The 16733-nt window shown below is 40.1% G+C and overlaps 1 protein-coding gene across 1 annotated transcript in view; it reads left to right on the top strand.

Annotated features, from left to right (window-relative positions):
* Nucleotides 1-16733, top strand: part of THSD7B (thrombospondin type 1 domain containing 7B) — a 456317-nt gene that overhangs the window by 247279 nt on the left and 192305 nt on the right. Inside the window, exons 9-11 of the mRNA XM_063318405.1 lie at nt 5668-5783; nt 11706-11838; nt 13978-14081. Coding sequence (XP_063174475.1) covers nt 5668-5783; nt 11706-11838; nt 13978-14081 — 353 coding nt within the window. The remainder of the gene's footprint in view (nt 1-5667; nt 5784-11705; nt 11839-13977; nt 14082-16733) is intronic.

Below are 16733 nucleotides of genomic sequence, written 5' to 3'. Positions count from 1 at the left end.
GCGCGTGTTCGGCTTTCCCCGCGAGGTGGATCCACCCGTGCAGCGTTTCTGGGTCATCGCGGTAGAGGGCCCATTGGAGTACGTCGCGGTTGAGCCCCCTTTTGAACATTTCCAGCAGGGTGGTCTCGGACCAGTCGCTGACCTTCCCCGCGAGGGCTTTGAACTGCAGGGCGTAGTCTGGGACAGTGCGTGTGCCCTGTTTAAGTTTTTGGAGTGCGCTTTTCGCCCTCACTTTGGCTAGGGGGTCTTCGAAGTAGTTTTTCATCTCATTGATGAAGGCGGGGAAGTTGGCGAGGGCGGGGGAGCTGGACTCGTACAATTGGACGTACCAGTCCGCCGCCCTGTCTTGTAATTTGATCGCCACGGCGGCGATCTTGTCCGCTTCGGAGTCGTAGGAGTGTCCGTGCCTCCCCATGAACTCCCTGGCGTTCGTTATAAAAAACGACAGTTTCGTGGGGTTCCCATCGAAGAAGATGGGAAGTCCTTTGGGGCCCGGGCGTTTTGCGCGGCCCTTCCTCTCGCTTCCCGGCCTGTGGTGTCGTCCGCCTGGGCCGTCTGCTGACCTTCAGCTGGCCCGTGGGGGTTCGGTGCTTCGCTCGGTGTGTGAGCCTGTGCGGGGACGTCGTTGGGCGGCGCGGGGGGCATGAGCAACTGAAGCATGGTCCGGAGTTCCTCCAGTTGGGCCCGCATTGCCGCGAGTTCAGCTCGTGCTTCCTCGTCCACGGTCCGCGCCGCCGCTGGGGCCGGTTCCGTCGGTGTGTCGGCGGGGGTGGGTTGCCGGCGGGGTTCAGCCTCCCTCTGCCGTTGGTCTGCTTCCTCCGCCGTCTGCTGGGTGTTTCCGTTGTCCTCCTCCGTGCTGACCGCCGTTGGGCTGTCGCTCCACGCCCGTTGCTGGGGTGCGATGTGTGGCACGGGGTCCTCCGCCGGTTTCGGAAGGTATGTTGCTCCTTCCCGCGGTCGGGTTGCCTCCGTCGCCATCTCCCCTTGGGGTTGGAGCTGAGGCTTGGGTCGGGTCGGGTGGGCGTCCATGGCTCCGGGAGTCCGCGGTGCCTCTGGCCTCGGTCGGTCCTCCTCTGTTTCTTGCCGTGCGGCTCACCCTCCTTGTCCGCGTCGCTCCGGCTTCATCTTTCTGGTCTTCTCGCCGTCTATTCCTCCCGCGGCTCGTTGTCGTCCGGTGGGGCTCGGCGAGGCTGAGTTTATGACTCTCAGCTTTATGTCATGCGCTGCCTACCCCTGAATAATGCTCAGACACTGACTCGGTGGAACAGGCTCTGGTTTATTCATAGCGTAGGTACAGCATCGGGAAAAAAGCTGAGAGTGACAGGAGCGCGCCGGTGCGGGGTTTAAATACCCCGCGCCGGTCAGCGCCCCCTCACTCGCGGTCACGTCACCCCCCTTTGTCCAATACGTTGCACTGCCGGTGGGTGAGGGGTTGCGAGGCCCCGCTGGCGTTCCGGGATCGCCCATCATCGGTTTCTCTATTCCTCCGGTGATTGCTTTCAGCTGGGCGATCTCCGTTGTATTAGCGCTGATGGCTTGGGTGTGTTCCGTGATCCGTTTAGCTATTGTTTCTTGACCGTTAGTCGTTATGGGTTGATGGCTACTTATCTTGAGCCCCTTCCCCTGTTTCCTTGCTATTGTCATGTGTGCCATTGCGCTGATGACTTCAGCTCAACGGCACTCATGACAGGTATAGAAAGAGTAAAAGGAACATAACCAGTGCAAACAAATACACATTCAAAATACATTAAGCCTAAGAATGTTCATTATATTAAACTAACGTACACATCTGACTCTGGTAACTCCCCACCAATCAGATGCCAAAGGCCTTCTGGAACAGCCAAGTTTTTACAAGCTTCCAGAAGGCTGAAAGAATGGGAAGTTGAGGGGCAAATTGTTACAGGGGAGAGGACCCTCCACAGAAAATGCCTGCTTTGGGGGCCTGTTTCACAGCTCCTCTAGTAGACTGGCCTTTTGGCATGCATTCTCTCTTCACTCACAGTGGGTAGGCAGAATCTGTCTGGGACAGGTCATCCTGTAGATACCCAGGCTCTGAGCTATATAGGGCTTTATAAGTCCAGCCCTTTAATTTGCACTTAAACACCAGTAGCCAATGCAGCTCCCACAGTAGAGGTGTTACATGGCAGTAGCAAGACTATCCTGTAAGCATAAAGGACACTGCATTTTGTAGCAGTTCAATTTTCTGGGTGGTCTTCAAAGTCAGCCCTATGTAAGGCAAATTACAATAATCCATGCAGGAGAAGACAAGAGTGTGAGTGACCATTTTGTAATTTATTTATATGACATTGATTTGATTTGATTCTGACAAATCAGTGCTGTCTTTTAGTGGAGGCATAGATAAACCTTCTGCAGGATGGTCTGTCCTCAACTGGCCTTTTAGGTCTCTCATGATGCATTCATTGCTGCGGTAATTCAGTCCATCTGCCTCACTGCTGGTCATCCTTTTCTCTTTCCTTCCACTTTTCCCAGAATTATGGACTTCTCAAGAGAGCTGAGTGTTCACATAATGTGTTCAAAGTATGATAATTTGAGCCTGGTCATTTATGTCTTGATTGAGAACTCTGAATTGATTTGGTCTGGGCTCTATTTCTTTTCCTAGCTATCTATGGTATTCTCAAGAGCTTCTCCAACACCATAGTTTGAGAGTGTCAATACTCTTTCTATCCTAGTTCTTCAAAGTCCAAATTTTACATCCATAGAGAGTCACAAGGAAAACCATTGTCTGCACAATTCTGATTATTATAGGTATAGACATGTCACAGTATCTGAATATCTTTTCTAAGACCTTCATTGCTACCCTTTAAGTGCTAATCTGTGACATATTTCTTGATTGCTAGTTCCTTTATTGTTGATAGTTGATTATATAGGCAGAACTATCTGCCACTTTAGAATCATCCTTGTCAACTCTACCTGTTACCATTAATTTGATTTTCTTTATCTTTAATCATAATCCCATTTTTAAATTGTGCTTCTTGGCTTTCTTTACTAGAACTTGCAGATCCTTTGCATTTTCCATAGTGCAAGTTATTGTTGTTTCTTCCTTCAATTTTAAATCCACACTAGTCTTCTTCCAATCAGCTTTCCTCAATATATATTTAGCATTTAGACTTCATAAATAAGGAGAGAATATACAGCCTTTGCTGACCTAGAACTAGTCTGTTTCACTATATTCCATCCAGACTGTGGCTTCTTTTTCAAGTATAGATTTTGCACTAGGGCAATAAGTTGTTCTGGGATTCCCATGTTTCTAAGGACGTTACACCACTTATGGTTTGGTTAGAATATCTGCTGATTCTTCTTTTGTTGCTTGCCATATTTCTGTAGATATTCCCTCAATTCTTATAGCCTTTCTACTTGGTGAACACCGGAGTGGTGATATTACTTCATCTTCTAGTAGCATAGGTTCTTGTAAATAAGGAACAGTTTCTAAGATATCTTAGGTACTAATATCCCTACTGTACAGAATTTCAGTATACTGCTTCCATCTCTGTTTGATCTTCTTTGAATCATTTACTATCTGTCCATCAGAATCGCTTGATAGACCAATTCAAGTTTGGAATCTCCTTCTGAGTTTGGAGATCTTTTTGAAAACTTTCCTTGTTTTTCCATATCTGATTCCATCTTCAATGTCTTTACAGATATCATTGTAATACAGCTCCTTGTCTCTTCTAACAGGTCTCTGAAATTCTTTAAGTTCCTTTCTGAATTTTTTTTTTAACTTGCTTGCTTTGGTTTCTTCTGTTTCTTAGACTTCGGCAGTCTTTTTTCACATTCATCCTTAAATCTTCTTGAATTACATTCCAGTTTCTCTGGTTCCCTATCAGTAAGGTTCAGGACTTCAGAATGATTTCTGATGTTCTTGAAAATGCTGGGTATATGCTCAATATCATATTTTGGATGCTGGTTCACTTTGTTCTTCTGCTTTACCTTGACATGGAATTTGACATGGAATATGCACATGGGCAGTTCATAGCCTGTTCCACAGTCACCAAAAAAGAGTACAGAAAAAAAAATGCAGACATGTAGACCTTTAAACTGAAGCTGTTACAGCAGAGCCATAGGCACACTCAGACTTCTCCCATGACAGATTCCATAGAATGAAATACAGTTAAGTTTGTCCATCTGCAGATTTTAAAGATAGAATAAAGGCCTTTGCATTCAAGGGATTATTGAATTTCTGAATCTGATCTTGATGATTAAGGCAGAAAGTAGCTGGAGAATGCATGGAATATTGAAGTTGTATTGATCTGGCAAGACTTCGAGGTTTTGTAAACAACTTTCTCTTTTCTGAAACTTCTTTAGTAAAATTAGGATAAATTGATATCTGGCTTTGACTAGCATCCGTCTTCAAAGGAGACTTTACTGATTCCTGGCAAAATATATATAAAATCTCATGTCTTGTGGTAACACAGAGGAATTGCACAATAATAATATTGGAACGAGTTCCAGTTTTCCTTCTCATTAAAGTGATTTTAATCACATGGTCAATCTTGACTGGAAAGTTCATTCCCAAAGGAGCTTTCTGAAAAAAAAATCTTCCATAAATTCAGCCAGGTTTAATTGACTTGGAGGGTTTTCAGTACCAATCACATGTAGATTTTTCCTACTCAGTTGTGACTCTAAATAAGTAATTTGTTTATCCAAAATATTCTGACTGGCTTGAGTTATGGTCTCATGGGCATTTAAATGATCTTCATAGCAAGCCATTTTTTTCTTGCAACAATTTTAAATCACATTTAAGCTCTACCAGATCTTACTGGATTGGCTTCAAGTGTTGTACCAGAGCCAGGATCTCTTTTAATAAAGTAGGAAAAGAATCTTCCTCCGCCATCTTGCCTGGCTTGGCAGATAGTGGCATAGCTGAAATTAAGCTAGCTGTTGAATGCTTAGGTCTAGTTGCCATTCCAATAGTTCATTAAAAACAAAATAGTATGCAATGAAAAGGAGAATACACTTCACTCATCCTTCCCAGAAATATCCACCTACTGTGATGAGACATTTATGAAAGCTCTCTCAAACCAATACTGGATAGCATGGGAAGGGAAAGATCAGTGATGATAATTTCTTCTCACTCTTTCTTCACTAGGAATATTACAAAATATTTAATGTGTGAAAAGGAACTCAAAATCCAATCCACTAAATTCACAGTTGCACTAGGGAATGCCAGTGTAAAAACTTAATAAGTTTTGCAAAAAAGAAAAAAAAAGTCCCTGAAGGTAACAATCTGTTTCCTGTCCATCTGTCTGCACATGGCAGTATTGGTTCTTATTGGCAGCTTAAGGTTTGATCTGGATATGAAAGAAGAAGAAGCTCTATCAATCAGTACCTAGGTAGCTTGGATACAGTTCTTTCTCACTGAAGGCAAGTAGGTGGATACTTTTTATTTCATAGTGGTAGTTACGATAAATTATACTCGTGCATATAGTTGTAAATTTCTGTTTTAAAATTAATTAAACATTAATAACACAATATATGCAATCCTTCTACATTAAGTGAGACTTACTCTTAGATGAATCTAAATGAATATAAGGATTTCCATTTTCCTAAAAGCATTTTGAGTTTTAGGGGACTCTTGTGCAGTTATCCAGAGCTGAACTCAACCCAGTGGCATCAAACTAACTGTATGTTATACAATTATATTGCCAGGTGTCCAGAATCCATCAGGCTGGAAACTGTCCGCCCATGTCTGCTCCCATGTAAGAAAGATTGTGTAGTGACTCCTTTCAGTGAATGGACACGCTGCCCTACTACCTGCCAACATGGTAAGCTGTTCTAGAAGAGTCAAAATCAATCCTCCAGCTATTTCATCCTACCCTAACAAATAATAACCAAGTCTTGGATTAGAAACAAATTTTGGAATGAAACTTAAAACGGGCACTGGGATCCTGCATATCATGTTTTGGTGCCTGTTGTAAAACCAGTGTGCTGGCCTTAATCCTCACCAAAGACTTCCCAAGAGTTATTAAGAGTATAAGGCTTTGGCACATATTCTAATAACAGCTTTTATTCGTGGGATGCACCTAACATGTATACTGTATGCTTTTGTTACATTCCTCCTAGGGATTATCAGTTTGACTTGGTGAGAGCACTTAGTAGCTTTAATGATCCTAAGAGTAACATAAGTGGGAGTGGGAGCTCTAGGTAAGACCCCCCTTTGCACTAAGGTTGAAAGGGGAAGGGCAAAACTAAGACTAATCCACAGGAGGAGTGAGGGCAGATGAGGATCTGCAGGCATGAGGGAAGCCAACTCACCTAACAAGAACCTTCAAAGGCAAATCCAGAAAAAGGCAATGGCTGAAATATATAGACAGGTTTGTGTGCCAGATGATGAGTCACTCCGGTTAGAAGACACTTATTGTTACTGAAAAGTATCTAGAACAACAAACTTTGTGAGCAGATCTAGAAGTGCCAATATGCTGAGACCAAAGCCACAAAGAATTTGGGTCACTGGTAATGTCAGAAAAGGAATTCCTAGTTTTATAAGGATATATACAGTTGGAACATGAAGCATGAACCAAGGAAAGTTCATCAAAGCATACTAAATTGAATATTTTAGGAATAAGTGATCTCAGGTAGCTGATGGACCACTTTAAATGAGGTGATTACATGATATACTGTTCAGGGCATGAAACCATATGAAAGAAGGGAATGGCATTAATACTAAAAAAAAATGATATAGTTAAGGATGTGTTTGGCTATAACCCAACAAATGTTAGGTTCATAGATATTCAACTCAGTGGAAGTGAGGTATGCATCTAATACAGATGTGATGGTAGAAGACACTGGAGCATTCTGTGGCAAATTGCAAGAGGTGCTAATGCAACATCACACAACAGTGTTGTACTGCTAATGGGTGATTAGAATTCCAGAGTTGGAGAAATGGAGGTTCCTGGAATTACTGTACAGGAAGGTTTGATTTAGGTAAATGCCTCATAGGAAATAGAAGACAAGCCAATCAGCCAAGACACATCCAGATTAATTAATAAGCTATTAGCTGTTGGTACCAAATATTTGGTTAAATTTACAAAATTAAAGAAAGTAGGAGTGCCAGCAAGATTTGGAGTCACAATGTCAGTTCAATTTAAAGAACAGAACAATTTCAAAGATTAAAAGGTCCAAGTGTCTTTCAAAACAACTTGAAGGGACACGGAGGGACTTGGTGATCGGGCCAGAAGGACATACAAGAAAATAACAAGAAAATAAATGGTTAAGAAGGTCAAAGAAACCATAGGAAAATGTATGAGTAAGATAGAAATGCTCAGTAGTAAACATGGAAAAGTTCTAATAGAAGCAATGAGGTTAAAGGAAGATGGAAAGGTTATACTGAACCATTTATAAGTGGAATTATAGAATGTTTCCTTATAGAAACATTTTTAGAAAGGGAGTATATTCAGAAACCAATTCCATTAGAAAGTGAGATATGAAAGACGAGCTGTCAATAGGAAAGTACATGTGCAAATAAAATAACTGTATTGTACTGTTTAAAACAGCAAGAGAAGAGGCAATTCAAGTGTTAACAGCTCTGTATCACTAAATATAGAAAAAGATTAGTGTAGATACCTATACCAAAAAAGGGTAATTCAAGAGGATGTACAGATTACTGAATCATCACAGTAAGTCCTCATGCAAGCAAAGTTTCATTCAAGATCTTACGAAAAAAGATGTGAAATAAACAGACAGTTATTAAAAAGGTGAGAGAGATAATGCAATCAAAACATTAACATAAGATGAGTAATGGAGAGAGCAAAAGAATACAAGAAGAAGGTTTATTTTTGCTTCATTTGGTACATTAGGGCCTTTAATTGTGTAGATCAGTGTTTTTCAAAGTTGGCAACTATAAGACACCTTAAAATTGCCAAGTTTGAAAAACACTGGTGTAGACAATGCCTGACATGGAACATATTAAGCCTAAAGGATGTGCCAGAGTACATAATTATTCCTCTGAGGAATCTTTACAATGAATAAGAAGCTACTGTTGGAATTAAATTTGGAGAAACAGAATAGGGAAAGGAGTATATGTTGTCACTGTATCTGTTTAATTTATGCAATTAATATATTACAAAAATGGCAGGATTTAAACAGATGGCAACTAAAATCAAAACTGGAGATGACAGTGCTTTGTTACAAGAAAATAAAGAAGATTAAGAAGATCTAATTATAAAAGTAAAAATGGAAGGTGAACAATCCAGGTCAGTTTCCCAAATTTAGAAACGAATGTAATGCTAACCTGCATGCTCAGTGAACTGATGGTTGATGGCTGAAGAAGTGAAGGTGATAGAGAGTTTTGTATTCTTAGGCTCAAGGATAGATAAAGATGGAGAGTGTGCTGGAGAATTAAACCGGAGATTAATCCTTCGGATGTAGACCATGATTAACGTAGAGATCATCATGAAAGATAAGGATATATTTAGGACAACAAAGTTCAGAACAGTTAAAACAATGGTCTTTCCAGTGGTAATGTATGATTATGAAACCAGAATACTCAGAAAGAGTGAGAAAAATTAAGTAGAGGCTTTTGACATGGATCTGGAGATGGTTACTACCATGGATTGGAAGAAAACCGATTAATGAATACCAGACCAAATAAATGTAGCTTTTTCCTTTGTGATCATCAGTAAATAGAAACTCACTTATTTGGGGCATGTGATATCAGTGGATGCTGTACTAGGACAAAATTATTATCCTTGGCAAAATTGCTTGAAGAAGAAAAAGAAGGAAATGGATGGAGTAGATGAACAGGGCCAAAGAGATTACAGAACTCTCCTTGGAAGAGCCACAGGGTATTACTAGAGACAGGTTGAAGTAGCAAGCATTTGTCCATGGAGTCACAAATAGCTGAGTTACCTACTTGCATTTCAAGGAAACTCCCATTCTTAGTAAAAGAGGCTTTCTTTCAAATATGAGTAAGGCCTTCAGAGAGGAGTTTTTTGCTCTGCCAGGGCAGACATTTCTTTGCCCTCCCTCCAATTCACAGTTTGAGCTGTTCAGGCTGCTCAGATGGTACTGTTTCAGTAGAATTGCCAGTTAAGTGCATTCACATCTAGTTTGTCACAGGATGGCTGCTGTGAAAGCAGCAGTTCTATGATTATTTCCCCAATACCTGATTCTTTCCCTATTGGCTCAAATCTTAAATATTTACAGCTGCCCTGAAGTCAAATCTTCAGGTTCAGCCTGATTCCTGGTGACTCCATCGACACATATTCAGTCCCAACCTGCATTTCATACTATTTCACTCCTCTTCCCAGTTCTTCAAAATCTACTGTGAATTTACCTTAGCAGTGGGCAAAACACAAATCTTTCTGTTCATGCATCTTGACTTAATGTTTGGAGACAAATTGTCACTAAAGTTTGACTAAACCTTGACTAAACATAACTAAAGATAGAGAACTTGATTCCTGGTGATTAGAAGGAAACATCCATTTATTGTGGGTGAAGAGAAATCTGAAAGTGGTTTCCCATTGCCTTCTTCTTGTATTTTTTCCAACTTCTCAATCTAGACGGCTGTCCTGGGAACACTTGGAGATGCTCAATGAGATACAGACCAGACCCAACCATCCTTAGCTTTTAAGCCCAGACAAGACTGACAAAGTGGTGTGACTTAATAACATGATAAAATGTAACCTATCACCCTTGCCCTCAGCTGGATGTTTGAGTTAGTTGTGATGAAATCATAATAGCTATTGGAAAGATTGAATAGATTCTAAAGATGAACTAGATATTCTGAGTTAGCTGAATTAGCTTTCTGAATATATAAATTCAGACTCTAGAAAGCTGAGGTTTCTCCCTGGTATTGAGGCTTACCCAAAAATTCATCGCTGGGGAAAATCTCATAGCAATGTTGTACTGTCTTAAGTATCAAAGCAAGCTGTGCCTAAGCCTTGTTCTCCTTCCACATGTACCTCCTGAGAGATTTCGCAACAAGACGATCTTTGGAAATACCGAGCACATAGTAAAGTTCACAACTTAGGAAAGATTTGATCTGAGCTCAGAATTGCACTACCCCTCTTTCCTTACTCCAAACAATAAAACCTATTCCTTCCCTGAGACATGATTTCTCACCAGTCTTTTTCCAACGTCTGGTACAGTAATATTTTTTAGTCTGATCTAAAGCTTTTTGCAATATGGAATTCTATGTTCACTTGTTTGACTGAGATTCTGTTTGTTCTCATCATCTTTGCTCTCATTTGTTTTACTCATTTTTTATAAGGAAAAAATGAGTTCTTGTTGTGAAAGGAAATGGCACTGTATTTTAAGGAAAAATTCCCAGCTCATTTAAAACAAAGCGAATAACATGCTAATTAATTGTTTGTTTTTTATATGTTATTTAGATAAAGTGAATCCACACATACATTATTCTGCTTATTAAGTAATTTATAGAATTAAAAAGCCTCTCCAAGCTCATATTTAACTTCATTGGAAAAGTTATCATTTAATATGATTCTAAATTAAAACTAAGTGGCAAGAATTGTGTTATATACTGGATTTACTATTGATTTGGATATATCATGAGTTCCTTAATTAATGCTGCACAATTAAAAGCACAGCACAATTGGAAATTTAGAAAGCCACTCCATAGTGAATGCATCTGAATTAAATAGAAAAGATTTTTTAACAAACAGACTAAACAGCTGAATGGCTAAGCTGCAAGCATAACTGTGATCAAGTTTTAATTTGCCAGTTATAAAACTGAGTATCTGCAAAAATAATGGCAGCTTAAGCAAACATCATTTAAAGTCACATCAGATGTTGGCAGCAGAGCCAATCCATTCTGTTAGACAAAATATGAAGAGCTGAACTGGGAAACTGGTGTCCAGTTTTCCCATCTATTGCTTGCCCTGCAGTTAAATGTCAGTGAGATGACAGCTTTCTACTGAAGACTTATGCCCTCTTGAATGCTTAAGGTATTAACAGATATTGGAAGACAAAAATTAAAAACAGAAACTTAAAATGAAATACAGAAAATGCCCTAGTTTTGTTCTATCTTGCATACTCACTTCACTTAGAAATTAAATAATTTGAATTTATTTAAAATTATTCTGAGCAAAGTATTGCTCAGAGTTTTGCCACTGAAATGCAGAGTGGCTTAATGTAACATGGTCTTTGTTAAAAAATATTAAGGAAATATTTAAAGAATTAGAGTAAAATTGGAGAACAAAGTGGCATTGTTTAACTAGAGCTAGACATGACCCAAATATATGAAATGGAACTTTCTCTCTTTATTTCCCTTCCATACTGTAAGAAGTCAGAGGGAACAAAATTATCATTCTAGACCTCACACATTCTTTTTTCTTTCTGCCTCTTCTGCTGTAATATTTTTGCCTGCCAGCTGCTTGTTTCAAATAATTTCATATTGAGCCGTGTGTTACCCTGGTAAATAGTTACCCCGAACCTGAAAATGTTCATGGATGTTTTATTTTTATGAACAGTTATGGGAGTAGGGAGGGGCAGTGTCTGCTGTACAGAGACTGTCCCATAATCAGCTCTTTTCTGGGCCTGATCCATTGCAGCAAAGAATTGTCAAGGCAGCAACAAATCAAAATTACATAGTATTCTTTATTAAAAGCAATATAACTGAAGACAGGGTTTTAAGTTAGATACTTCAGAAATAAAAGTGAAGATCAGTAATGCACGAAATTAACTATCCTTGATAGAAAACCATTTTTATACACTTAAAAAAACTTCAGGTAATGCTACTGCAAAAAAACAGTCCCGCTACAGGATCATCATCCAAGATGCAATTAATGGAGGACTGGAATGCCCAGACACCTTATTTGAAGAAAGAGAATGTGAAGGCATCCTGCTTTGCCCTACATACAGGTAAAGAAAGTATCTCTAAACATATGATTTGCCAGAACGTCATTCCTCAGATCACCAATGATGTACAGGTAGTCCTTATGACCATTCATTTAGCAACTGTTCAAGGTTATGACAGCACTGAAAAAAGTGATTTATGACTGGTCCTCGCACTTATGACCATTGCAGCATTCCAGGGTCACATGATTGCCATTTGCAACCTTCCTAGCCAGCTTCTGTCAAGCACAGTCAATGGGGGAAGCCGGATTTGCTGAATGACCACAGTGATTCGCTTAACAGCCATGGCAAAAAAGGTTGTAAAATTGGGTGTGACTCACTTAACAACCGCCTTGCTTAGCAACAGACATTCCAGCCCCAATTGTGATCATAAGTCAAGGAATACCTGTACTTCAGCCCAGATTTGGAAGAAGTGCTTTGGACCTCAGATGAGTGCAGCCCCTCTCTGCTCTTCATTGAAGCAACCCCTCTACTTTCAGGCCTCTGTCTGAATGAAATGGATTCCTTAAAGCAGTAGCATCTTTTTCTCAGGCTCGTGCAAAACCCTTAAAAGTTAGATGATAGAAGTGCTGGGCTCCCAAGAGAGCCAAAGCTTTTCTTCCAAATGGTTTTTGAAACATGTTCAGCCCTACTGATTTCCATATTAGAACAATGCATTATTTTGACTGACAGTATAATGGTATACTATGGTATATAGCAATATACTTCTTTTATTTATTTATTTATCATATGGCAGCACATCATACATATTACAAATATATTGTTTTTAAAAAATGGGAATATAAAAAGGTATATAGAAAATAAACGTTGGTCATAGGGCAATTGTAACTAAAAACAAACATTAAGATTACAAATATAGTCTTTTGCAGCATCTGTTGCCATCAGGAAATCAGCAAAGTTCCCGTCGTAGGCTCTAGTCTTACAAGCAATATACTATAGTATACAGGAATATACATTAGTATATAATAATAAACTATTGTTTATAGATATATTATTAGACTGTTGGGTTCAGGGCTTCAGAGAAGACCTGATTTGACCTTGGATCAGATCCAAATTACCCTTTCAGCCCGGATCCCTGGCTGAAATGAGATGCAGGAAACTGCTCCATCTCCTGAATCCCACCCACTGGTGGGAATCCTACATATAGTTGTAACTGTTTTTATTTTGTAAGTGAATGGGACACCATCTGCATAATTCATCCTTTGGAGGATATGATCCTTGCCCAGTCCTTGTATTTGCATTAGAGAAGAGGACAAAGGACAGAATATGAGTCAAGGCTTTCCATAGCTTATTATCATTAACATTTATTATAATGTATTATTTTGTACATGTAAGTACTTATTCGGTTATCATTTATCTAAGTAAATGAAACTAACGGGTAGATTAAACAGTTCTGGTAATAGCATGAAGATTTATTTATTTATTTGTTTGTCATATTTATTTACTGCCCATCTCAAGATTCTTTTTGAAAACCAAAATGTTCAAAAACAAAAACAAAACCTTGAAATAAAGCCCACTTGCATATTATACAAGTCTCCAGGGTCCATTTGTATTATTATACTTGAGTCTGTTTTTGTACATAAATGTTACTACATGCGTTGGTGTATTTTGATATTTAACACCTAACTTTGAATTTTAGAATCAAAATTAATGTTTTTATTGTTAAGGATCCAACTGTGGGCATAGCTGGCCTTTTGTCTAGAATTAATTGCTTTTAATATAAAAATTAGTTTGTAAGCTGTTACACATGCTCCAACATTCATGTCTTCTTTTTAAGGCCCTGAGTCCAGATACCACCAAGCCCTTAAAACAGCAGTCCTTGGCATTTCTAGTTTTATTTTTAACTTGGAGGAGTTTATTTATCTATTCTATTATAAATAATTTGGAGAGTTGCTGAAACAATTAGGGGACTGACAGATGCCCTGGTACTCTCAAATGTCATGTTGCCAGCCATTGCTATAATAGTAAGGCATGACTTACCAGATGCTACAATAGGGCCACTGATATATTATCCCTAATTGAGTAAAGTATGTTGTTATTGGAGGGCCCACTAATTCAATTCTGTGAAAAAGAAAACTCAGAACAAACAAAGCAAAAACAAACCACACCAGATGTATCATAACTGTTCTTCTCTTCCCATTCCAGTTGGAAGGTCCACAAGTGGAGCCAATGCATACTGGTGCCCGATTCAGTGAGGCAAGGTGCATTAGGAATCAATGAAGCATGTGGGCCTGGTTTGCAATCAAGAGGTAAGAGTTCATAAACACATTACTTTTCCTTCACTATCTATTTTCACATGGTATCTAATACTTTGCTTTATGTAAATGGTATTTTTACAAGATCATTTCAGACTAGGTAAAAATTGTCTGCCTCCTCCAGTCACCCATGAACTAAACAATGACAGCAACAATTACAAAGGACTGCATTATATACTTATTGTAATTAAAAATACTCTGAATGTGACTTATGATTAATAACTCATAGATTTGTCATGATAAATCCTGGCCCCGGTCATTGTTACAGAATTGATTTGGTAAGAGTGATGTGGGATATAGCTGAGTGATGTTGGCAGCCCTTCAAGGTAGAGCAAACTAGGCAACCAAAGTCATGAAGGCTAATATTAATTTTATTATAAGGTTACAGTAACAGAATCTTGCAAGTCTGAATGTGTTTTCCCCCTCCTTCCCTTTATCTTTGTGAGAACTAGGGAGGAGCTTGCCTGAGATGCTTTCTCAGGTTACACTTCTGCCCCAGACTCAGATTTCTTTTATCTGACCATTGTCTTGGTAGCAGCTGTAAACACTGGCACGTTCAAGCATTCATTCAATGACAGTCAGGAGACCAGGCTCTTTCTACTGTTTTAATGAAGCAAAATGACCAGCACAAGAAGAAAGCTGCGAATGCCCCATTCCTCCTCAAACTAACATTTAAAACTACATTCTCTAAATTGCCCTCTACCCCTCTTCCCCCTAAAGCATGCCTCCCCCCTTCCCATGCCAGATGGTTCTTCTGATGTTCCCTGTTTGCATGGCCTTGGGGTGGACGAGGCAATAAGCCCCTAGCCATAATGATTCCATTCACACTCTGATCTGGCACCCCCTCCCATCTGGCGACACGAAGTCTGCTCCCACCGATGAGAGAAAGATGGAACATGCTCCGATAAGAGGGTTCCGCGAACCTTTGATCAGAGAGTCTGACAGCAGCTCTTCCTCCTGTTCCTCAAGGTTATTCCTTCTGCCCATTACAGATGCAAGGAAAATGTAAGCAAGATACATTGATACTTACTGTACATCAGACTCCACAGGCTGAAAATAATCCCATATTACACTGGAAGTTGCTGCCCCACTTACCATTCCAGATTCTGCCCATTAAGTATTAGGACTTTAGCAAACGTAAGCAATTTTATGGGCAAACTATTGTGATCCTGCCCATTGGTTCCTATTAGTCAATGAGTGTCATGTTCATCGTTCCAATGTTCTGAATACATCGTAACATTTCGCATGTCACTTTCCTGATCCGTGTTTGCTGGGTGGAGATTTCCAGCTGTGCCAGGCTGTAATCTCCTTGCTGTAACTGTGGAATGTATGTTTGGGTTATGGAATGTGTTCAAGGTTACTTTCTCAGGCCGATGTGGGCAACGGTTGCTAGCACCTGGGAGGGGGTGGTTGCTAAGCGCGAGTGAGGGTGGAACTGGGTTTGAAGCGAGGGTTTTTAGTTTGTATTTGGCGCGCTTTTGCTCATTCTCAGCTTTCTTTGTATCTGCATACTATTCTTTCAATAAACCAGTTATCCTTAAGCACCTGCTTGTGAGACCGAGTTTGTCAGAATAGGCAACCATTACAATGAGTCACCTTGAATAGTGCTGCTAGATGACAACCCATTAACACAATGACAGCAAAGAAATATTGACAGTTTGCCTCTCTTATCATCACTATGTAAGCTCAGACATGAGCTTTTACCTGTGCTTGTCAGATTCACTTTTCACCTTCGTCCACCAGTGCTCCTGGTGTCTCATCTGCTGTTTTTATCTCTCTGAGGATCTTATGAAACCAGGTGCTCCCCAAGTTTGCCAGCAGAAGCAAGCTGTTTGGGAGCAATCAGACCATTTCCTGATACCAGAGGTCCAACATATACTCAGCACCGCTGTCTGTTAGGGCACTGGGAGAATACCCAAGGGCCCTCTAGAATCTATCTTGTTCCACAAAATGCCTGTGGTGGATCATTCTAATAGACCTATCCACTCTATGAAAGTTCCAGGCAGTGAAAAATCACAGCTGGATCAGGGACTGACCTGATCATGGTGGAGGAGTCAGTCTTATATCCTCTGTATCCAGCTCACACATCAACTGCTCTGAAGCAAAGATTAAATCAAGTGTATGTCCACTGGTGTACAAATTACTTGGAAAAGCCTAGACACATCCACAGCAAGGAAAGATTTCATTAAAATGTCAAAACTTACATAATCATATCAAGGGCAAGTTCTGCCCCCTGGTTCTTGTGTGTGACATTGTGATGCAAGTACAAAAAGAACAGTGTTTATGTTGCAGCACTGTGATGCACATTTTGTTATTTGTCCCCCCTGGAGATGCCCATGGAAAAGTCTATGGTTGCCATGAAGACTACGAACTCCTGGAACTTCCAAGATCCCAGCCTCATGGCATGGCGTTTGAAGTTCCTAAGAACAAAAAGGTGGGAGGATTCCAATATCAGCTTCATGAGTCAATACCAGCTTCAAGGTCTAAGACAGTGGTTCTGAAACTGTTTCACCTAATTACCCCTTTTTGCCAGTCTCAAATAATGTCATTACCCCCCACCCCACCAAAAAACCAGACTCTGTTGTTTTACACAAGTGTCTTGGCAGTGGCATTCCAAAATGAATCCTCGGCTCACAAACAAGCAAA

The sequence above is a fragment of the Candoia aspera genome, chromosome 1 (genome assembly GCF_035149785.1).
Source record: "Candoia aspera isolate rCanAsp1 chromosome 1, rCanAsp1.hap2, whole genome shotgun sequence".
Classification (NCBI taxonomy): Eukaryota; Metazoa; Chordata; class Lepidosauria; order Squamata; family Boidae; genus Candoia; species Candoia aspera.
This window is presented reverse-complemented; position numbering and strand designations above follow the sequence as displayed.